Here is a 24477-nt window from a genome sequence, read left to right as displayed (position 1 = left end):
TTCACAGTTGGGCATATGAGGGGTGTTCAATAATTTATCTACCCGAGTATGAAATAAAGTAGCAAGTATGTTGAAACAAGTCTGTGCATGTTGTGACATGTCTCAAGATTACTCGTGCTCAGTGTGAGTCTAACATTCCAAGAGACAAGAGGTCAGGAGAGTCCTCTTGTGATCGAGTAAGAAACTGCTAGATTTGGAGCACTGTTCATGATAAAATTTCTCACAAAAGAAGGGAAAAAACCAAAGGAGATCCATGACTGCAGTTTAAGGGGAGTCTGCCCCATCATCCTACAAAGTAAAATTTTGGAGCAAGCAGTTTAAGTGGGGTAGAGAGTCCATTGAAGATGATCCTCACACTGGATGGCCTAAGAAAGCAACCTCCACAGAAATGTGCAAGAAAGTTGAGGATTTAATTTTGTCAGAAAGACGAATTAGGTTTCCCAAATAGCTGAAGAAATGAGCATCTCGGCAGGTACAGTTTGGAAAATAATTCATGAAAAGTTGGGCATGTCCAAAGTTAGTGCAAGATGGGCTCTAAGAATTCTGACGCCATGTCAGAAGGCCATGAGGCTCCAGTGCTGTCAGGAAAACTTGGAGATGTTCCGTGAACATCAAGTGAATTTTTTTCATGTAAGGAGAGTAATATGTACATTGTGCTGAAACACAGACCATCCATGGGGATTCACAAACATATCCTCTGCACTGTATACTGTGATTTATACAGGACTTCATACAGTATAACTTGAAGTTTCCACTGATGAAATACACAAGACCTTGATTCTATTCAGTTATGTTCTCCTGGCTTCCTGAATGGAGACCATTTTTGAAAACTTCTGCTGAGTCTACTATAGAACCACTGAATAGTGAAGATGAGAACCACTGAAAAGTGGAGATGAAACTTGGGTCTATCATAGAGATCCTGAGTCCAAAATGGAGTCAATGCAGTGGAAACACAAGTCATCCCTCACCCCAAAAAGGTTCAAGACAGAAAAATCTGCAGACAAAGTCATGGCAATTTTTGCTTCTGGAGTTCATGCAACAGAAGACAACCATAACCGGGGAGAGATACGCCAACACAATGATCACTTTGTTAGAGTCAATCAAGGAGAAAAGACAAGGAAAACTCACAGCAGGAGTGCTGCTGCTTCACGACAATGCACATGTCACAACAATCACAGGCTGCCATCCAAGAATGTGGGTTTCATCAGCTAAACCATCCACCCTACAGTCCTGACCTGGCTTCCAAGTTTTGAAGAAATCTCTCCATGGACAGTGGTTTTCAAGTGGTAAAGATGTCAAGGAACCTGTGACATCCTGGTATGAAGGTCAAACAGAAGAATTCTTTTCAAAGGGGTTAAAGTCATTGCAGGAAGAGAAGATGAAGTGTATGGACCTATCAAGGGAGAAATTGTGTACAAAACTGTAGAGCTATTTTTCATGGTTTAAAATTTTGACTCAGAAAGAAAGCGTAGTTATCAACATTTTGAATCCAGACTCCTGAGGCAGGCCATTTTGGGCCGAAACACGATTGTGTCGAGTCTTGAAATTCAATAAAAGGCACTGAACACCAGAGTCTCCTTCGCTGTTCTCCGCTTTCCAAGTTTTTGGGAAGTTGGCATCTCCTGTTTTCCTGTGAAACTCTTTTTTAGGGCAAATCTAGAAACTTATTTTTTATCAGTGCTTTTACAGAAAACAGTAGTTCAGAAAAAATGGTCATGCTTAATAATCATCACATCCAAAAAGGAGATCTTCAAAGGGTCTGCCGTCATTGTAAATTGAATATATGGATGTCGGACATTCAACCAACTGTAAAAATCTTGGAGTAACCCTTTGAAACCAGACCAGAGGCAGAACAAAGAAGTCTTTTCTTCTTTCTGCATTTTAAGAACAACACGGGTTATAGTAAGTGCGATTAATATGGTGATATCCTATGTTTGAATCTGTATTTTGTTCCTCAAACTGTGGGAGTTCTGTGTCTTTTGTGTTTCCATTTGTTAGGAATGTCTGACAGAGGTAGGTTGTGTTTAAATGAACATGTCAGACACTGAGCAGCCTCTTTTGTGTGGGCGTTGTGAGCACACTGTGCCGATTTAAATGTAAGTGAAGATCAGTGGTATTTTGTTTTTGCAGTTTTCCTTAAAATACTGGGCATGCCAATAATGTGGCTTTTATTTTCTTGCAGGCTTTACCCTCCCTATCCCTAAGGCAGCCACAAGGCGAAACGCTTTGGCCATCGTTGGTTGGGGCAGGAACCTGTGCCTGAATACACCTAAAGAGTTCACTGAGGACTACTATTACTAATTGCTAATAACTTTCACCGCTACTAAGTCTAATTTGGACTGCCATTGTTAAATATTTCTATCGCTAACAGCACTAACTGTGTTGATTGGACAATACATATGGTACTAATATTTGAATTTAAAATACCAGATATAATACAAGCTTACAGGAGGTTTGTGCCGATGACGTTATTTACCCTCTCTAGTTAGAGGAGGGTTCCTTCCCTAACAGGGCTCCGAGGCTTTTCCTTCTTCAACAAAGTGATATATGCTGCTATTTTGTTTTCACTAAGAGGTTCACAGTTTTTGGGTTGATTGTTTATAAGAACCCGACTATTTATCCTTCTCCATTGAGAATATTGACCATTTAAACCCACTCTGTTTTCTTTCAACCAGTTCTCAATCCATAAAAGGACATTACCTTCTATCTCATGACTTTCTAATTTCCTCAGCAGTATTTCATGAGGTACTTTGTCCAATACCTTTTGAAAATCCAAATACACAATATCAACCGGTTCACCTTTATCCACATGTTCATTCACCCCTTCATAGAAATGCAGTAGATTGGTGAGACATGATTTTGACTAAAACCATGATGGCTTTCTCTCATTAATCCATGCTTAGAACATAAGAATAGCCTTACTGGGTCAGACCAATGGTCCATCAAACCCAGTAGCTCGTTCTCATGGTGGCCAATCCAGGTCACTAGTACCTGGCCAAAACCCAAGGAGTAGCAATATTCCATATAGAACCCCAAAGAATAGCAAGATTCCGGAATCCCAAAGAGTAACAAGATTCTAGAACCCCAAAGAGTAGCAATATTCCATGCTACCCAATCCAGGGCAAGCAGTGGCTTGCCCCATGTCTTTCTCAATTACAGACTATGGACTTTTCCTTCAGGAACTTGTCCAAACCTTTCTTAAAACCAGCTATGCTATCCGCTCCTACCACAACCTCTGGCAATGCGTTCCAGAGCTTAACTGCTTGCGTATATTTTTTGTCATTTTGTTCTTTATAATAGTCTCTTACCATTTTGTCTGGTACTGACATCAGATTCACTGGCCTATAATTTCCCTGATCACCTCTGGAACCCTTTTTAAAAATTGACATCACGTTGACCACCCTCCAGTCTTCTGCTACTATGCTGTCAGTCTGTGGATATAAAAAAACCTTCACTAAATTAAAAAAGACTTTATCGCAATATAGAAGGAACAATATGCCGTAAAGTGCTCAAAATAATTAAATAGTAAATAAATGAGGGCCCTCAGTTCAATGTGCCTTTTCTTTTGAAATAAATAGTTGCTCTCTCATGGTAGCTTTTCTTTACAACTTCCACAAAGGAATATGGTCACTGGGAACATCTCAAATGTGGTTCTGAATAGTGAAGACAGTTTATACATGGAAAAAGATAATGGCTACAGTGGTTCTACTCAGCAAAAAAAAAAAAATAAATCAAATCATCCAGAAAGCCATAAAGAACCCCAGACTGACCATCTCGAGATCTGCAGTCTTCTCTTGCTGTGGGTGATGCGAGGGATCAGGCACCAACCATCGGGAAAATAATGAGTGGGAGTGGTATTCATGGAGTAATTTGCTGCCCTCTATCTGAGGTTTGCCAAAGAGCCCACGGATGATCTACAAGAGATCTGGAATAATGCTCTCTATGCAGATGTGTCAAAACTAGAACTATTTTTTGCCTGCAAAAATGAAACACTACCTTCTAAAATATGAACCCCCCCCCCTCCCAACTATGATGGCAGTGGAAATGCCATGGTATAGGGCTGCTTTGCTGCATAGCATTTGGATGGCTTGTCATTGAATCCACAAATTCTGCTTTACATCAGAAAATTCTAGAGGAGAATGCCATTTGAAGGTAAGCCAAAAGTGGGATCCCTGTGAGAGAGTTTCTTTAGTTCCCTCTTAGTAACACTCCATCACAGAGTCACATTAATCCCAGAATACAGAGCAGAGAGGGTTTGGCTCAATGAGGGCACAACATGAAGGGTGTGGTCCAGGCAAGATAAAACTCCTGACCTCAGCGAAGCCAGTGAGGCCCAGGGAAGACAAGAGCAGCCCTCCAGCATATGCTTTCATTACATATGTGTAAGCAACTAAAGCTTGACTCAGGTAGGCCAAGTTTTATCTCGGAACCACGTGGAAACTTTATTCCTCAAAGCCAGGCATAATTTAGATATATCTTGAAGACTAATACACACTGTGGCCCTACCAGGGATAGGACACAGAGAGATTATCCTTGAATTCAAAAGGCTGGTTTTGTTCTCATTTCATCAAGCTTGTGAAAGAAACAGGCTGGAACCTTCTTTTGAGTATTATAAAAGTGTTTTTGTTTTGCTTTCAACCCTGAGAGGCTGCGTCTCTCTTAAGGCTCTGTGCCCAAACCTCTTTTGTATTGCTACAGTCCTGCAGCAAGAGAATGACCTTGAAAAGTCAAAAAAAAAATCTACTAGAAAATAACTAAAGAGGATGCAATTCTGTATTCTGGATTGGCCAAGTCTTGATTTAACCCCTATTGGAAAGCTAAAGAAAGACCTAAAGCAAGTTGTTCATGTAAGGAAGTCCTGAAATGTCATAAAGTAAGCCAGAATAGGCTAAAATTCCTCAGTGGTGATATGAGAGATCAACTGATTAACAGTTACAGAAAATGTTTAGCTGAAGTTATTGCAGTTCAAGGAGAGGTCATCAGTTACTTAATTAAGGCTTTACATACTTTTTAACACAAGAATAACTTATAGCTGAATAAATAATCAAAATATATCCCTTATTATTTAGTCAATAGCTTTATCTTTCTTATCAGGGTTTAGACAAAGATATTAGATTATATATACAGTATGTGTGTATATATATATATATATATATATATATATATATATATATATATATATATATACACACACTAATAAATGAATAGTAATATGTACATTGTGCTGAAACACAGACCATCCATGGGGATTCACAAACATATCCTCTGCACTGTATATTGTGATTTATACAGGACTTCATACAGTATAACTTGAAGTTTCCACTGATGAAATACACAAGGCCTTCATTCTATTCAGTTATGTTCTCCTGGCTTCCTGAATGGAGACCATTTTTTTAAAACCTCTGCTGAATCTGCTATAGAACCACTGAATAGACATTTTCATATACTGTATAGCTCAAAACGCATGAAAGGGTCTGTCAGTTTTGGTTGGTTTTCTGTGTGTCAATCTGTCGTTAGTCTTTTCTTACACAACAGTGGATCTGCACCAGTTTTTGTAAGGTAAGATCCTCGAAGCTGCTTCTGCCTTCTTCGCCCCAGCCTGAGAAGAGGGAGGGAAGTGTCAACTGCAGCTCCAAAGTGGGGAGGGAAGGAAAGATGCTAGCCACTTTGATGGGGGTTGGATAGAGAGGGGATGGGAGATATGCTGGCCACCAGGGGGAGGTAGGGCAGGGAAGGAGATAAAGGGGGAGGGGGAGATTAAAGGGGAAATGCTGATCACCTTGGAGGGTTGGAGGAAGGGGATATGCTGGTCACCCGTGAGGGTTTGGTGGAAGAGATGTTATATCATGGTGAGGAAGGGAAGTCGAAGTGCTGTACCTTAAAAGGAGGTTAGGGCCTTGAGTTGCCCTGGGGTGGTGGGAGGGAGGTACATGGTAGGAGGTCTGGTGTCAGATACTCTTGGGCTAACCCTCTCTGACTCTCACTCTCTGAACCTTTCCCTCCCCCTTTTTCTCTTCCAGTCCCATGTCCCTTCTTATTTATTTATTTATTTTACTATGCTGGTATATTGACAGGGCACTGTCAATCAACGTTATTTTATAAAACTAAGAAAGTGCCTATTTATCTTTATAAATTATTAATGTACATGGCAGAGAACACACTTTGAATATAGGCATGGTCACTTCCATCTGCTTGACAGCTAGTGAAAATGAAGATTCATAATTCTATGTTGTTGCATAGATTAAGGTATTTCATAATCTACGAATATATGGGCCAACTCAACTAGTGTGTACGCCCACCTGTAAAGTCCACACCTTCACTAGCATGTTAAGGGGACACGCACGCGGGGGTGGTGGTGGTCCACCACGGGTGTGGTCTTTGTAAAGGGTACAGACACCCATCCTCCTCTCTGCCCCTCTCCTTCATGCCCCCCTGGCTGCGTGCCCCTTCCCTTGTACTCTCTCATTTTTCCTGCATGAGCAGCCTTACAAACTTGCTGCCTGCGTCGGTGTTGCCTCTCTCCGACGTCACTTCTGGGCCCCGCACCTAAGAAGTGGTGTCAGAGGGATAGCCGACACGACGCAGGCAGCAGGTTCGTGCCGTTGCTCTCGCCTGGAAACTTAAAAAGGTACGGGGGAAGGAAAGGGGGCCTCGAGCGCGGCAGGGGGGATCGGGAAGGAGTAGGCGGGAGGCGGAGAAGAGGGTGGGGGTTGGGGCACCACTTACCCTCGCTATGCCCCTGCACACCATCATGCCCTACGCGGCCATTTATGTTTAGAGTAGGGATGGCTGAGACTGGCACTACAAAATATGTCCCAAGTCCTCATGATCCTTACTCCTCCTTTTGCAATACATATCCTTGTGCTCCTCAGCTCATGCCAATGGTATTTGCAAGGGAACCATTCCCCTTTTATGCCTTCCCTATACTACACCTTGATATCTATTTATGTCTTTCACTAGTAAAGGAGAGCCCGAGAGCCCTCGTCTCTATGGGCGGCTGTAACGCAGGGATGGAGCGCCCTCATTGCCTCCCATGGAGACGAGCGCGCTGCGCAAATGGGCGGATGTAGGAGGGCAGGAGGCAGCTTATCGGTGGGTGAGTTTTTCCCGCCGTGGGGCAGCCTCCTGATAGGTGAAGCGCGGGGCAACGGTCGGGCGGAGCCTATAAAGCCAGGATCTCGGAGGATCCGGTGTATTCTTGGGTCCTCCAAGGCGGCTTCTCCTGCCCACCCTCCCAACCCCTTTTTCTGGTTCGGTAGGTTGCTGAGTTTGGATTTGCGGTTATTCCGAGTTACTGTATGGTGGAGCTCATCAGGAGATGAGCAGGGGGCCGGCAGGGAGCCGTGCCCAGGTTCTGGTGTCTCTGGTTAAAGGGGCATGTTGGGACATGCCACCCCCCCAAACCCTTGCTGGCATGGCAGGGTCGGGGACCGAATATTATTGGTAATAGTTTAAGGTGTAGCTCGGGAAACTGTTTTGTTATGTGAGTGTGTTAAATTAATTGATTGTTAATAAACAGAGCTGCGGCTATTTATCCATAAGCATAGTGTGGTTTGGTTATTGGTGGGGGGTTGGTATGGGGGTGGGGGTGATAGAGGGTAAGCGGGCCAATACATATCCCGCTGTTACATTGAGCTTTGAATAAAAAAAAACCAAACACAAAAAACAAACATGCTTTGTTTACCTTCACTATCTTGATGAGGGTCTTCAGCTGGTAGACATGAAGTTGGAGATCTAATCTGTCAGCCAGCCACACACAGATGACTTTCATGGAGCTGTTGTACCATTGCTGGAAAGAAGGATAAAAAAAAAAAGCCCCTCTGCAGTATTCATTTAACTGACATGGTAATGAGTGCTAATGAAACACTTTCAAATGATCACAGAGTAGCACTTAAAGTCAATAATGCTATAATTTCTTGATAAGAGAACAGCAGGGTTGGGTGGGTTTTTTTTCTGCCTGGAAATCAAGCAATCTAACCTGGTCATTTCTTATGTGAATTAGCACTCACTGTTTTGATTTAAAAGTGTAATAAAGTAGTTGCAAGCAGAAATTTGCACTTTGCAGTGTTTTTAACCTGATTTGCAATCCAGGACTATGAAGTGGGCCTTCACGGGTCGATTCATAGGATTTTGAAAAGGGGACTGGCACAGAAAGCAATTTGAACAAGGTGGCGTATTAAAAAAATACTTAGTTCAATGCTACTACAGTGGCTGAACAGGGCAAACACAGTGTACAATGAAGCATTTTGGGGCCACAATGATTTGAGCATGCAGAATGCAGTAGTGGCCTCATTTCCCTCTGGGTGAGCCACTTTACCCTTTAGCGGGCAACTAAAGCCACTCTAATATATTGATGCCCTATAGAGAAAGGCAGGGAATCAGCATTGAGCATGCTGATAGTATGATATCAGCAGATTTAAAGCAGCCAGTCAGGTTTTCAGGATATTTATAATGAATAAATATGAGATAAATTTGCATGCAGTGAAAGCAGCGTACCGTATGCAACTCTTTCATAACTATTCATTGTGGATATCCTGAAAACCTGATTGACTGCTGTTTCATATAGGACGGGCTTGAAGAACTCTGATTTAAAAGAATCAAGCCCAAATCAACTGCCCGCATTTTGATCTCTATGCTGCTTCAGTCCTATACTCGGCAAGAGTTTGTTTCACTAACTCCTTTGAAATCAGTGGGGAAATCTCCATCCCTTCCAAATATGGGGGTGAAGATCATTGGGTCCATATTCAACTGGCAGCGATCGGTGTTTTTGTTAATGCTTACCAGCTAACTTAAGACTTGAATATTCAATGCCAGGACCTAGTCGGGCACCAGTGCTGAATTAGTGGTGTCCAGAAGTCATGTGGCTATGGCCAATGTTCGGTGCTTTACCTGCATAGTTAACCAGGCAAAAGTTAGTACTGGCTTTTGTTGGGTCTTACATGCCTGGTTAGGCCATCCCCAACTTTGCTCCATTACTAACCAGTGGGTGAATTTTTAGCAGCACTGTGGCTGAAAATCCAGGGATGGCCTTGCTCGCCGCAATTTATCTGGGGAGAAGCCTTTCCTGCCCAGCTAAATTGTTTTGAATATCAACCGACATGCTTATACCAATCATAAAACTAACTGAGGGAACTTGTAACTACAAGGCTGGTATATGTCCCATGAAAACACTTCTTTACATGAACACAAAAGACAACATTTACAGGCCACACACCTATCCCTCACATACATCAGGCAGTCCTCAACCCCTAAGTTGCCAGCAAACTAGGCGTACTGGAGCTACATCTGTCACACAAGGGGGAGGTCTGACCATACGGGCAACCGGGCAGTGCTCGAAGGTCCAGCACTTCCCACCAGTTGTCTGCCGCCGAGCTCACGGCCTGCTCTCAGCTTGCCCTGCCACTTCTGATATAATTTCCAACTTTGGCAAGGGTGGGATGCAGCAGAGAGCAGACCATTAGCTCGGCAGCAGACAGCTGAAGGGAACCGCTGCTGCCGCCTTCTGCTTCAGAAACAAATATTGTGTGTGTGTGGGGGGGTGGGGAAGAGGTGGAGGAGCCTTATTGCCTGGGGGCACAGATGCCTTACTTACTTCATTACTGTGCCACTTTTCCTGCATTTATGTCATGATAAAGAGTGGTTCTGCCTTGGTACATGTTGACTACATGGCATCTTTTCTCCTCTCTTCATCGCGCCTTTTAATTTATTATTTATGCCTGTTAGTGTAATAGTAATACTCACGTATTTTCACTTCCCTTTTTTTTTTTTTTTTCCACGGACTGCCCAGGTCATGTAGCTAATTTTTTTTTTTTTTAAAGGGCCTGTGCCTTGCAAGTGAATTGTAAAAGAGAAAATCTAGGCAGAATTTCCATTTCAAAATGCAACGGCCGACTGGTACCACAGGAATATCTGTACTCTGGCCGTGCACATTTTTTTCATATTTTTTTTTCACACACAAACAGCTGGCGTTTAAAAGAACGCTGACCACTGTGATCTCAATATCGGGGGTCAATTTTTAAGACTACATCTGTATTGTGGACAGGCTTTTAGCACAATAAACTACACTGCCTGAAAACATATATTTTTACAGGCAGTTCATGACAGCTGCCAACCACTTTTAACAAAAACTAGCAGATTTCTTTTTTTTTTACTTTTCTTTTGCTGTTGTGCTTTCTTATTCATGGCTCATCCACCTCCTGTAAGGGCATGTATTACTTGCTTCATTTTCCCAAGACACCTCTCTTAAAAGTAGAAAAAAAAAAAAACCATAAAAGGAAAGGCTGGGGTTGACTCTGTGAGACCCCTGTATTTATTCACACTTATTGTGCATGACTGCAGACAAGCAAATCATATTAGCGGCCAGTCTCCCCATCAAGCTGATACTTGCTTGCCAGCCCTGGGAAGGTTCAACAAATCAACAGGAGCACGGAAAACAGAACATCAGTCTAATCTAGTGTTTAAGGTGAAGTTTTCAAACCCTATCTAAGACGATCTTTAGAGCAACCACCAAGCTGAAGGGCTCAGAAGGTGGTATTGAACGAAAAAGGGTTGGAATATTGAGAAGTGCAGCACTTGTGCATTTTTAATAACAAGTAGGTCAACAAGGACACAACACCCCTCAGTGTCAATGGTTGCCACTGTCTATGGAAATCACCACGCCAGGGCTATAAACGCCCTCAGTTCATCAGCTTTCTTAAACAGTTCATCAGCTTTCTTAAACACCCTAAATCCCCTCGGTGGACCTTTAGTCTTGAATTAACAAACTAAAGCAATGAAAGGGCTTGTAGTCTGAATGGCTAGCATTGATCTCTTACTGTGTTCAGCACTGCTACAGGCAGTGGAAAAAAAAAAATCCCTCTCCATTGTCAATAGAAATTGACAAAACTCCTCTCCTAAATAGTACAGCTGAGCCGTGCAGCTGTAAAGGGTCCACTCGCAAGGCCTCGGAGCGCCAACAATAGAACAAGCATGAGCTCTTTGTCACTCGCAGACTCTGCAATTTTCTAACAAGGATTAAAGTTGTTTCTCGGCAGTGCCAGTGAAAAGAGATTTAGCAACATACCGTGTTTTCTTCATTCAAGTTAAAGAGAAGTAGTTAAGGAATTTCATTTATTTGCTTGACCATTGGGAATAAAAAAAAACACAAAACCCATGCATGAAAAAAAAATAAAAAAATCAGAAATCCCTTTTTTGCCAGACCTATAGCATTTTGAGATTGATTCATTGAGATAACACGTTTTCATAAAGCAAGAAATTTAGACTTATTTTTGAAGTTTAGGCGAAGAGGGAAAACTGCAATCATAGATGGCTGGATATGTTAAAAACAAGCATGGGGATGATGCTGGACTAGCACAAAACCGATTTCTTTTTAGATCTGTAATTCATCAAGTCGCCCAGACTCAAACATGAGTCAATGGCAGCTAACAAGTTGTTGGCCACCAGCAATGAGGCTCAAATGCAGTATCTAAGTATGTCAGGCTTTCGCAACTTGATTGCCTTGTATCTGAATCACATGAATTCCATGCAGAGACAATATTCAAAGAGCAGTTATATGTTTTGCACGTATTGCACGTTTTGCACGTTTTGCTTTCTTTTCAATATCCGGGGCTAATACATGAAGGGCAATTCCATAGCCAAGTGCTCAAGGGAAAGCACCCTTTCGCCCTTGTAAGTTTAGGGAGACAAAGCACACATGTAAAGGCCCTAAGCCCTATTCTATATGTATGAGCATTAAGTGCTATATAGTATGCAAATGCAAGAGGATGGAGCATGGGCAGGACATTGGTGTGCCTCTCCAGTTGTGCATATAACTTATAGAACACTATTAGTTACTCATGGCCTTCCCACATTTATGTGCTCACAGTTCCACCGGATCTATGGCTGGTCTACCTGCAGGCACCTAAATGTTACATATGCTGATGCTGGCATATGCTTGTATTTATAATGGAATCTGGGTGCCCAGATGTGTGTTATAGAATAGATGCTCCCTATGCTGTGTTGGAGGTCCTAAAAGAAGGCATCACTTATAGAATTGCTACCATAGCAGTGACGTAGTAAGGGGGTGGATTGCCCCGATGGAGGCACCAGTACTTCTCTGCTCCCACACGACAGGCTCGTGCCCTCTCTTCCCTGCCCCCGTCCTTCTGTAAGATTTTCACCAGTGCGAGCAACCACTGTAGTCTGCTGCTCGCGTAGGCCTGGTTTTCTCTGAAATCACTTCTGGGTCGCAGGGTCAGGAAGTGACATCAGAGGGAAAGCCAACGGCAACACGAGCAGGAGGCCAAAGAAGATGCTTGTGGTGGTGAAGATTTAAAGAGGTACGGGGCTCGGAAGGGAGAGCATAGGGGAGGGAGTTGGCACGGGGGGGGGGGGGGGGAAAGAGGAGGACACCACTGCCTCGGGTGCCTCCTACCTTTGCTACACCACTGTACCATAGTGATGGATGCATAAATCCACTGTGGGCTGGATTAATAAATGATACTGAAAATTTTACACAAAAGAAATTTGCATTGATTGGTATTCTTTTTTTTAGTTCAAAGAATTTTATTGATTTTATAAAAGATGAAATACTGGGCATTCTGGGATCAGTGTCCTTTATAGAATAGTGGGTCAGGATCCACACTTAACTTTGGGCACAAGGAGATACACCAACCTGGTGTAAATCCCTAATGGCCTTGCCCCCTTTTCAGACACGAGTACTAGAATTTACGCACGCATCTTTATAGAATATGCCTAGCAGGATGTATGAATAAATTCTTATGGTTCCCAACTAGCACCGATAACTGATTATTACCACTAATTGGTTCATTATTCGGTTGAACTACACACAGAATTTGGGTGCACACCCAAACTTTGATGTGCAATTTTGAACACCATATATAGGATCCGGGGCATAGTGCCAATATTCAGGGTCCTATGTCTTATAAGCAGAGACCCAGAAACTTACATAATTGACAGTGCTACTTATACTTATAGGGGATAATTCTATAACACAGTGCCTCATAGGATCATGTTCTATAAAGGAATAAAGGTACTTATTTTATAGAATACTAATGTAACAGGTTCCATATATTTTGGCACAAACACTTCCATCAGCCTATGAGCTGGTATAAACTTCCTGCTCGTATAAACGCCTACTTTCCACTTAAGCACTATGAGAGCAGGGCATTGCAAACTGTGTGCCGCGAGATGCCTGTGAGGAGGAGAGGTGCCGGCTCCAGCTGACTGCTTACGGGATGCGCTTCTCGCAGCGAGTGGCAGTCAGTCGGCACCTCTCCTCTTGCAGTAACCCTCCACTGGCGACTCAGGGCCCGTCTGGAGGGCTTTCACACATGCACGGACGTAATGAGATGAGGTCATGTATGCGAGTGATGTCCGAGCACTTCCAGATGCCCTCCAGCTGCGGCACAGAGTTTAGTGTGCCACGGCTTCCAGAAGTTTGCGAGACACTGTTATAGAGGATATGCAACTAGGTACAGAATAGTGCGTAGGCCTCTTAACCCTTTCAGGACCAAGGGACATATTTGTCCCATAACTTTAAAATCCTATAAATTTTGATTGGGATAGTCTACAGTTCTAAATTTGATATGTACAGATTCCATATGATACTGCCTTTATGTAAACAAACTGGTTCCGACATTCATTCATTAGTGTCATTGCTAGATTGACGAGAAGATTCACTTGCCACACTGTCCATAAGCCAGAAGTGTGATTTTTTAAAATAAAAATAATGATATTTCACAAAAAAAATCAATTTTTTGGCATCTGCAAGCCCTTTTTACCATAAAAATGTCATCAAAACCACAAAAATTGGCCTACGATCCTTATGGTCCTGAAAGGGTTAAGCTATATTTATATATATATTTATATGTGTGTGTGTGTCTCTCTACACTATATATGCATACATAATGTATGATATTACAAAAATTTGACTATTGCAATGCCCTGTACCAGGGGATAGGATCCTCTAACTGTAGGGCACTGCAGGTAATCCAGAATGCTGCTGCATGAATGATTTTTGGAAGCGATAAGTTGGGGCATGTAAACCCCCTCCCCTTTTGCGATACAAATGTAGATGGGTAAATGGGCAAATACACCGGGCTTTGACACACAGCTCCTGATTGGTAAGGCCTGACTTAGTGCAGGAAGAGTCGGTCGGAGCATACAGCGAGTGATTTCCTGCACTCGCCAGTGCTCTGGCTGCTCTCTCCTGCCTCTACCGCTGCCCTCTCTAGTCTCCCCCATGAAAACCGTATTTGCGGTTTTTCAAGATTTGCGGGGGTTCCTGAAATGGAACCCCTGCGAATATCGGGGGAGTACTGTATAAGTCTTTTAAATAAAATAAATAAACTTTTTTTTGATGGAGGGAAAGAAAGTTTTTACTGGAGGCTCAGAACAGTTAGTGACACAGTAGATTTTCGCTTGCCGTACACTGATTGTACTAAGATATTAAAATATAGTACATAAGTATAACATGTACAGACCACTGAAAAAAAAAAAGGAACATAAAATGAATTGTTTTGTCTTCTAAGGCATCACACATTTAAAAGGAAGAACAAGTCTCCCACCATGTTACCTGGCAGAACAATTATGCCAGTCTGGAACAGAAAAATGCAATGTTAAAAGCCAATGTGTTAGCAACAGAAAAAACATTATACAAACGTAATAGAAAAAAACAACAACTTGGAAATGTGTCATAATAAAGTCAAATCCACTGATATTCAGATCATGGGAGTTTGCTGGTGATCTCCCATGGTCTGAGGCGCACCTATAAATAAGTCTACTTTTGGCCAGTTGAGACTAGCTAGGCCAATATTCAGTGGCTAGCCAACTAAGTCTCAATGGCCAACAACAGACCACCCTTTTAAGTGGCTCAATTTGACTAGCAAACTTAGCCAGCGAGTCAATGAATATTGGCAGTGACCGGCTATGCTACTCAACATAGCCGATCACCGGTCAATCCGCTAAGTTAGATATTCAGTGGGAGTTAGCCATCTATTGGCCTCATAGTTTTGTTTGCTTTTCATATACTAAAATTACTTCTTATAGGAGCCAGTTTACTACATTGTGGTAGGATTTTGCACTTTACAAACAAACTAGAGAGAATAACTCTAAACACTATCCAAAATCTCTAATCAAAAAGTTATTCAAAATGTCCAATGATAGGCCTGCTTATTAGTGGCTATGGGAATCAACCATTCAGTGGTGCCTATCTTTTTAGACGCCATATACATCCAGAAAGTGGAAGAATGAAGTCAAGGAGTTTTGAGAGACCACACCAATGACTCCGTGTTTGATAGGAGGTAGGACTCCAGGTTCCTGGTGCATCCCGCTAAACTTGAGCAAAAGAGGGGTCTCGAGTATTAGACTGTGAAAAGTCTTTATGGGGGCTAGGAGGACTTGATGTGTGGAAGGATTGCATACATAATCTTCAAGCTTCTCTATGGAATATTTGACCCTTTAGTCCCCCTTATGTTGGAATACCTTTAGATCTTGTCATTTAAGGAATACACAGAGATATAAGCTATCTTTCCCTTCCTTTAAGGGAATCAAGTCTGCTGGGAAGCTTAGTTAATCTTTTGCCTTCAAGTTGGTAGAGATCTGGAATGGACTTCCTGACTCTATTAGACTGACAGGCCAGCTACAACTATTTTGTAAAGCCTTGAAAACTTTGTTGTTCTCGCAATATTTAAACGGCTTAACTACAATATTAACGAAATGATAATACTATAGCTCTTACTTCTCTCATGTTCCTCTTTCTATGTACTCTAGTCTTAATTATATGTGAACTGAGTCGAGCTCCACTGGGAGATGACCCGGTATATAAACCGAAGATTAGATTGCATGGAGGAAAGTGAATGAGAGATAACTAGTGTCTTTCTCTGGCCTTGCATACTAAATGCACTAAAAGACTGAGAAGTGGTGATGGCGGTGGTGGATATCAGAGTCACTGAGGTCCCCATCAAATACAGGGCGTGAGAGGAGCAGAGAGACCAAGAAGGGTACAGCACATGATCCAGTGAGAACCCAAAGGAGAGATGCAATAGAGCAGGAATGACAACCCACAACTAAGGAAACCAAGTGGGACCCGACCTGTGAGCACCTTTGAAAACTTTTGTCATCATTTTACCCCTTTTTCTATGGAATGTATGTTTTGCTATTTTTATTGCCCTTCTTCTGTAACTCTGCCCACATGTACACATGCTTTGGCCATGGCAGTTTACATGCACCGTGCAATCAGTACTATATCATGCAATTCAAAGGGTCACATGCATATGGGCGAAGCATGGGTAGAACTTGGACATATCTTTCCATTATGTATGCAACTTAGCTGCATCCATTTAAGCCTCCCAATGACCTGGCATAAACGGGCATGCCTACTTTTAGATGTGCCAATGTAGGTTTATGCTTGTATTGTACAACAAAAGCTGGGCTTCGAGATGACATTATATTATAGCTGCTCTCGCGGGATTTCCAGGGCGTCTCAGCCGCCATAGCTCCAGTAACAAAGTTTGGCATTATTCTGCCGGAGGTTGGAGCCTTTGTTAATTCAGCAGATTTTCCCTGCGATACGTCTCCGACTGGTGTTTAATTGGATGTTTCAGCTCCTGAAGAAGTTTGATAAACGGAGCTCTGTCGAGCCGAGACAACTCTCCGTTGGGACTCAGATAAGCCTATTGAATGGACTGAATGAACTGTGATATGAACTGGAATTATTACTTGTTGGAACTGAGCCGGACTAAATGAATTGTGATTTGAACCAGGACAATTATCTGTTGGGATTCTGATAAGTTTATTGAATGGATTATGAACTGTGATTTGGGATTTTTTTTATATGTTGAGATTTATATATGAACTTATTTATACATGAATTTTTGAATGAAAAAGGTTTTCTTATATCTTTTTATATACCTTTCACTTTAGCACTTTGCACTTTGTGATAGTTTTGAATGCACTTTATGGGCGGGGCCTTTTGAGCCACTTTTTTTCTGTCCCTCTATCTTCCTCTCAGAACCTCTCACTGAGTGTTTTTGAGTTAATTATTTATGATGACTGAGACCAAATGATGTACGGGGCAGAACTTATTTAGGTTTTTATTCAAAACCTGGTGCTGGTCACCTATGAGTTTTTTGCCTGGGGCCATAAAAAGTTATTCGCCTTAAATTTAGGCCCTTACTGAAGTGTCTCATGTTTATTTATTTATTATTTCTTTTTGTGACCAGTGAATGTTCTTTGAGAGTTAAATACAGGGCACTGCCAATGCATTTTTGTTTTGTTATATTATATTTTGCCCCATTAAAGAATTGCCACCTAAAAGGATATTTCTAGACTCCCCTTTTTTCCTTTTACTTTTTACAAGAATAAATCGAAAAGTAAAGGCGAAATACAGTTAACGGCTTTAATAGACGTAACTGTGAGCAATTGAACATGTCACTTTTCCACATAATTCCAATGCAAGCCAATGCATTTGTTACATCGTTCAACTGGCTTCTGCATTCCTGCAGAGAAGTTTTTACGCTGCTCCCAAAGCCATGCTTTGTCTTTTGCTCTCCGGGTCACAGTGATGCACCCATGTGTGCATGAGTGTGACATCGCCGCGTCACACCAGTGCATGCGCAAATGCCCTCCCGACAAGTGAACAGGTTGAGGGGGTGGGGCTGAGGCGGAATGAGGCATGACTTGGGTGGAACTGGGCGGGGCCTGGTGGTACTGGGTGGTCCTGGGGGCGGGGCCATGGGTCTGGATTTTAGCTCCGGAAAATTTGATAACCCTAAGCATGGCTGAACCTAGATTTCAATCTGGTTTTGACATTATAGCCAAAACCAAAACTGAAATTCGGTTGGCTTTTGCTATGCCAACCCTTCAGTGAATGTTCAGGCCTTAGCCTACCAAGATTGTGCTAAATTAAGCTCAACAAACATGATTATCACACAAAAATCCTATGAAAATTTAGATTATAATATGTGCTGATAGTTGTTTGAGTTTGTGGGGTTGTCAGAACCTATTATTTTGCTTTGCAGCTGCTCTTTGCTGCCTCAGGCGACTGCCTAGTCTTGCCACCCATGGACAACCTTGCACATAAATAAAAAGAAATTAAATTAATTTAGTCCTTAAACTTCATTATGAAGAAAGAGTACACAAAACTCTCCAAAAGAGTTGACGTTCACTATAATTATAATTAGAAGACTAACACATTCTGTGAAAATTAAAAAAGAAAACCAGAAACAAAAAAAGGGAAACAAGAAAATAAAAAGGAACAATTAAAGATTCAAGTGTCACAGCTCCCCCTACTTGTCCAACAAAAGGGTCTTCAATTGAGAAGGATCTGAATAAACATATTTAACACTCTGAAAAGTCATCAAACATCTGCATGGAAACCGTAGGAACAAAGATGCACTGTAGGAATAATTTTGTATGAACTTAAGTAGTTCTAGAAACATGTGGAAAAATAATGAATTTTGAGGTACATATTGTGCAAAATTTAGCCAGATGGTGCTGCGGTGAAATCATTTTATCTAAACCAGTAATGTTGTGCTGCTAGAAAGCATATCCCAGGAAAATTCGTGAAAATCAGAAAAATTACTGACAAGCAGGTCCTCTAGCACTGAGGCATCCTCTCTTTGCCCATGATCCATCCATGCTCCACCTCTGGCCACACCCCCTTGTAAGATTGACACACTAGAAGTGATACACTCTGCTTTATAGAATGCGCCTACAAAATTATTAGTGTATTACGTATTAGTTAATTGCCAATAATTGGTACCAACTGACTTGTTAAACAATTAAGTTGCACATGCAAATCAGCTCTGCGCACTGATCTGTGCATGCAACTTAGGACACCATATACAGAATTTGGGCCTTAATGTCTAATTTCAATAATGTGCAACTCCAAGGGGAGCATGGGTTGGTCAGTGGCATGCCAAACAATTAGGCAGTAAGTTATGGAATAAAGCCAGTTATGTGAGTAACAACTACTACTAATTATTTCTAGAGCATTACTAAATAAACGCAGTGGTTTACAGTCCTGGAGACAGTCCCTGCTCAAATGAGCTCACAATTAATCAAACAAGACAGACAGAGTAGGGGTTATAGGAATGCAAACATTTACACCAGCCATTGACATGGCATAAGTACTTGCACATAGATTTAGGCACTGAACTATATCTGTGCCCTTTTCTTCAACTGTCAGCTCCAGACTCCGTCCCTTTTGCCTTGCTGCACCATTTGCTTGGAACATGCTGCCCGAATCCCTATGGCGGGCTCCGTCTCTGGCAGTGTTGAAGGCCAAGTTAAAAGCCCGCCTCTTTTAAGAGTGCTTTTGACTTCTAACTCCTCTCACCTTGGGTTCTGCATCCCCAACCCTATATGTCATGTCTGTTTGTCCAAGTTAGATTGTAAGCTCTTCTGAGCAGGGACCGTCTATAAATGTCAAAACGTAAAGCGCTGTGTACGCTTTTTAGCGCTATATAAGTGATAAATAGTAGTAGTAGTAGTAGTAGACTTAAACTAGTAATCTGAAATGGCAGCTAAAGACAGATATCACTATTATAGAACTGGCACATAGCACTTAAATTTCAGCCCTTTGTACACAACTGGAAAAAATTCAGCTAAGTGTTATAGTGTAAATACCTGCTACCCACATAGCACATATTTTTAAGTTGTGTGTGTGTGGGGGGGGAGGATACATATAGGCGGGGCTCAAACTTATGAACACAATATATCAACTAGTTATTGTAAGTTGTTTGGATATCTATAACACTTAGGTGCTATCACACCACCTCTATGGCTAAGGGGGCTAGTCTATAAAGTGGTACCTATAAAGTGGCATCACTTAGGTGTATCAAAAGTACGACTGAAGGGTAGGCACTATGGACCAGATTCTATAAACAACACCTAAAGTTAGGCACCTAGATCAGTGCACCTAGCACATTTAGGTGCTTAACTTATTTAAAAAGCTTAATTGGCACCGATAATTGGAAATTAACAACTTGAAATTGACGTTATTTGCACTTAATCGGATGGTAGGCATCTAACTTGGTAGGTGCCCAATTCATGGCGCCTAACAGAAAGTAGGCATGATTGGGGGGCAGATAACTGGTGTGTTTAACATGCAGGTGCCTGTTTTGAACTTAGGTGTCAATATTTAGGCCAAGAAAACCCTGGCCTATTGCCTATTGCCATCTAGGACCTCTTTAGGCACTGCTAGGTACCTATAGAAACATAGAAGATGACGGCAGATAAGGGCCATAGCCCATCAGGTCTGCCCACTCTACTGACCCACCCCCAAGTCTACTATCCTAGGGATCCCACTCCCGGTGACACGTTCCCTTGGCTTAACCCTCTAAGGGATCCCACATGGGCATCCCATTTGCTCTTAAATTCTTGCACGCTGTTTGCCTCGATCACCTGCACCGGGAGCTCGTTCTAAGGATCAACCACTCTCAACCGGTTTGAAGATATATTTCCTGGTGTCGCCATGAAATTTCCCGCCCCTGAGTTTGAGCGGATGCCCTCTTGTGGCTGAGGGTCCTTTGAGAAAGAGAATCTCTTCTTCCATCTTGATACGGCCGGTAATATACTTAAACGTCTCGATCATGTCTCCTCTCTCCCTACGTTCCTCGAGTGAGTACAGCTGCAAATTTTTCAGCCTTTCCTCGTACGATAGATCCTTGAGCCCTGAGACCATCCTGGTGGCCATCCGTTGCACCGACTCTACTCTCAGCACATCTTTTCGGTAGTGTGGCCTCCAAAATTGCACACAGTATTCCAAATGAGGTCTCACCATGGTTCTGTATAATGGCATTATGGTTTCAGGCTTCCGGCCTATAGAATCGCACCTAAGCGCCACAATACTTGACGCCTATGTTTTAGGTGCCATTTATAGAATCGGGCCCTACATGCACTTGGCGTACGAGGATGTGTCTAAACATGAGAGAACTAATGCTAATTTATGCCAGTATTCTATAATGGAATCTTGGTTCCATAGAATTGACATTAAGCTCTTAGCACTGGGGTACCTAGACTGAGGCACTGATTTATAGAATTGTTATCAAAATGCTCAGGAATGTTACTTTATAGAATAGTTTTCTACCAGGGGGAATAGGAGATATTTCCCAACTAACTAATTTTATGACTGAAGATGAAGTATCATATACCATGTTTACATCATGGGGAAAAGTAGCCCAAAAATTATCCTGGGATGCCATGACCATTTATACCCCCATTGTAGCAAATCATAAAAATCTGTCATGTGCTAGGGTAAAAAGTTGTGCTAGAAACTGCATTGACAGTGGACTAGCTTTGTGGAACTGTTCGCATTTTGTAAATATTTCATATATTAATGCTCACCTTGTCCTTCCTTCAGGATGGTTTTGGACATGTGGAAAGCGAACATGGAATTACATTCCAGCTAATTTATCACACAATACCCAATGCTGCCTGAGTAGATTAGTGGCAGCCTTGGTAAATAAAAAGCAACTGATTAATCCCAGGATTACTAAAGAAAAACACTCTGTCTCTATAACCTCTAACAGTTATATATTAAACAACTTTAAGCACCCCGTTACAAAATTGCCCTTTTACGTTCTAATTCTATAAGTAATGCACCCATTTTCATGCTTAAGAGGGCCATTTTCGAAAATGATATCTAAGTCGGATTTAGATGTTTCTTGCTAAACGTCCAAAGTCAGAAGCACAGAAACGCCCATTTTCAAAAACTGAACCTTTAGACATCCAAAAAAATATATTTTTTTTAATCACCTAGTTGGATGTCTAGGCTGACAGGACATCCAACCCTTAGGATACCTAACTTTCTATCCCATTTTTGACCATAGAAACGCCCTAGTTGAAAACATCCAAATCCAGACCATTTAGACATCATGATGGACTGGCCACACAGACTTGCCAACAGAGCAGTAGGACACCTTAGAGCAGGGGTCTCAAAGTCCTTCCTTGAGGGCAGCAATCCAGTTGGGTTTTCAGGATTTCCCCAATGAATATGCATGAGATCTATGTGCATGCACTGCTTTCAATGCATATTTATTGGGGAAATCCTGAAAACCCGACTGGATTGCATCCCTCAAGGAGGGACTTTGAGACCCCTGCCTTAGAGGGCACTGCTTTTAGTTTGAACTTCACATTAAGAGTGCCAGAAGTACAGCTTTAGTAAAATCTAGACCCCCCTAGAACCACCCCCAGTTCCACCTATCCCCACCCCATTATGCCTTAGTCCCACCCCCCGCTGCCTGCTCTCATTAGGCAGGAGGACATCCACGCATGTGTGGATGCGACAGGATGACATCATCGCGTGACATCTGCGAATATGCATAGCGGCTGGCCCCACAACTAAAACTTAAGGTGTGATGAAATGATATGGTGACAGAATTTGTCCCCATCCCCGCGGATAACCTCGGGAAACCATCCCGTGTCATTCTTTAGTGTTGATCTCAACCTCAGTCCTTCTACACCATCATTCTTCAATGCAAGGCTTGAAGGTCAGTGGCTGAGCCCATTCATACTCTGATTCTTATTTGATCCAAGTATAGGATAGAAACATAGAAACATAGAAAAAGCTGCAGAAAAGGGCTATAGCCCACCAAGTCTGCCCATTCCAAGTATCCCCCCCCCCTGAGTTTACTCCCTTTAAGATCCCACGTGAGTATCCCATTTTCTCTTAAAATCCGTCACGCTGCTGGCCTTTATCACCTGGAGTGGGAGTCTGTTCCAATGATCCACAACTCTCTCGGTGAAGAAATACTTCCTGAAGTCGCCATGAAATTTCCCTCCCCTGATTTTCAGCAGATGCCCTCTGGTGGTCGAGGGTCCCATGAGCCGGAAGATATCATCTTCTGACTTGATGTGCCCCGTGATATACTTATACGTTTCAATCATATCTCCCCGTTCTCTTCTTTTCTCAAGTGAGTATATCCGCAATTTCTTTAGTCTTTCTTCATATGTGAGATCCTTGAGCCCCAAGACCATCCTGGTGGCTGTTCGCTGTACCGACTCGATTCTCAGCACGTCCTTTCGGTAGTGAGGGCTCCAAAACTGAACGCAGTACTCTAAGTGAGGCCTCACCATGGCTCTGTACAACGGCATCATAACTTCAGGTCTCCTGCTGACGAAACCTCTGCGGATACAGCCCATCATTTGTCTTGCCCTGGAAGAAGCCTTCTCCACTTGATTGGCAACCTTCATGTCCTCGCTAATGATCACTCCTAGATCGCGTTCCGCTGTGGTCCTAACCAAGGTCTCACCATTTAGTACATAAGTTCTACGCGGGTTTCTCTTTCCCAGGTGCATTATCTTGCATTTTTTAGCATTGAAGCCAAGCTGCCAAGTAGTTGCCCCGAAGCCATTGTGACATCACTGATGAGGTTGGCTCATAGGCATTGGTGGAATGAGGCATTATGACAATCTCAGTTCTGGAATGTTGCTACTATTTGGGTTTCTGCCAGATACTTGGGTCCTGGGTTGGCCTCTTTTGGAAACAGGATATTGGGCTTGATGAACCTTTGGTCTGTCCCAGTATGGCAATTCTTATGGTCTTATGTTCTAACCATCTTGTGTCATTCTTTAGTGCCTCTCTCAACCGCAGTCCTTCTACAGCAGCATTCTTCAATATGAGGTTTGAGGGTCATTTGCTGTGTCCATCCATACTCTTGATTCTTCTCTCTTTCCTTAAAGAATGACACGGGGTTGGTTTCCCATAGGGGCGGGGACAAATTCTGTCACTGTGTCATTCTCTAGACTAAAATCTGGTGTAAATGCCTGTGCCTAAATTCTATGCAGATTGGGCATCGTCTATGAGTGTGTATAATTTATGCGAACTCCCATGACCCGGCCATGCCCCTCCCACAGCCACATCCCCTTTAGATCCACACATTAGAACTTACGCACACCACATTATAGAATATGCTTAGAAAGTCGTGCATATAAATTCTAATTGATTGCCAGTGGCCAATTATTGATGTCGACTGGCTCATTAAACAATTAAGTTGCATGCGCAATTTGGCCATGCGGCCAAATTTGAATGCTCAGCTTTGGTCACCCATATTTAGAATCTAGGGGTACGTAATACAATCAAGATTAAATGTATTACACTATTGAAACTAAATAAAATAATAAAAATGTTAAAAGAAAAAAAAAAGATTACAAACATATTACCATTACTATGATTGTTCTCATGTGTAGCCTTTGTCCCAAACTCTGTTTGACAGATCCCATACCACACAATCTTTACCACCCCATTAGAACTAGCGCTTGCGTCATCCTTTTTCGAAGGCTGAATGACCGAGCCCCTCACGATGAAAAACGAATGGCACATTTTCAGAGATATTACAAAGAGAAGCCTACGAATTTGCTGCTAAGTTAGTTGGAGTGAGGCTTACAGGGAACCGTAAAATCCATGTTCTCTGTGCAGGGCCCGGCGCTTTACCGTCGACATTGCGCCAATCAAATATTTTTTTGCAGTTCAGA

General features: G+C 42.3%; 1 protein-coding gene across 10 annotated transcripts in view; it reads right to left on the bottom strand.

Annotated features, from left to right (window-relative positions):
- Window positions 1-24477, bottom strand: part of CADPS2 (calcium dependent secretion activator 2) — a 575994-nt gene that overhangs the window by 4505 nt on the left and 547012 nt on the right. For 6 of the 10 annotated variants that reach the window (XM_033958190.1, XM_033958192.1, XM_033958189.1 and 3 more), the window contains 2 exons: window positions 7685-7789; window positions 3309-3431 (listed from right to left, as the gene is read on the bottom strand). In XM_033958190.1, the coding sequence (XP_033814081.1) occupies window positions 3309-3431; window positions 7685-7789 (228 nt within the window). The remainder of the gene's footprint in view (window positions 1-3308; window positions 3432-7684; window positions 7790-24477) is intronic. The other 4 variants (XM_033958194.1, XM_033958193.1, XM_033958196.1 and 1 more) reach the window with 1 other exon arrangement.

Source organism: Geotrypetes seraphini, chromosome 9 (assembly GCF_902459505.1).
Source record: "Geotrypetes seraphini chromosome 9, aGeoSer1.1, whole genome shotgun sequence".
Classification (NCBI taxonomy): Eukaryota; Metazoa; Chordata; class Amphibia; order Gymnophiona; family Dermophiidae; genus Geotrypetes; species Geotrypetes seraphini.
The sequence above is the reverse complement of the archived record's forward strand: the minus strand, read 5'-3'. Positions and strand labels throughout refer to the sequence as shown.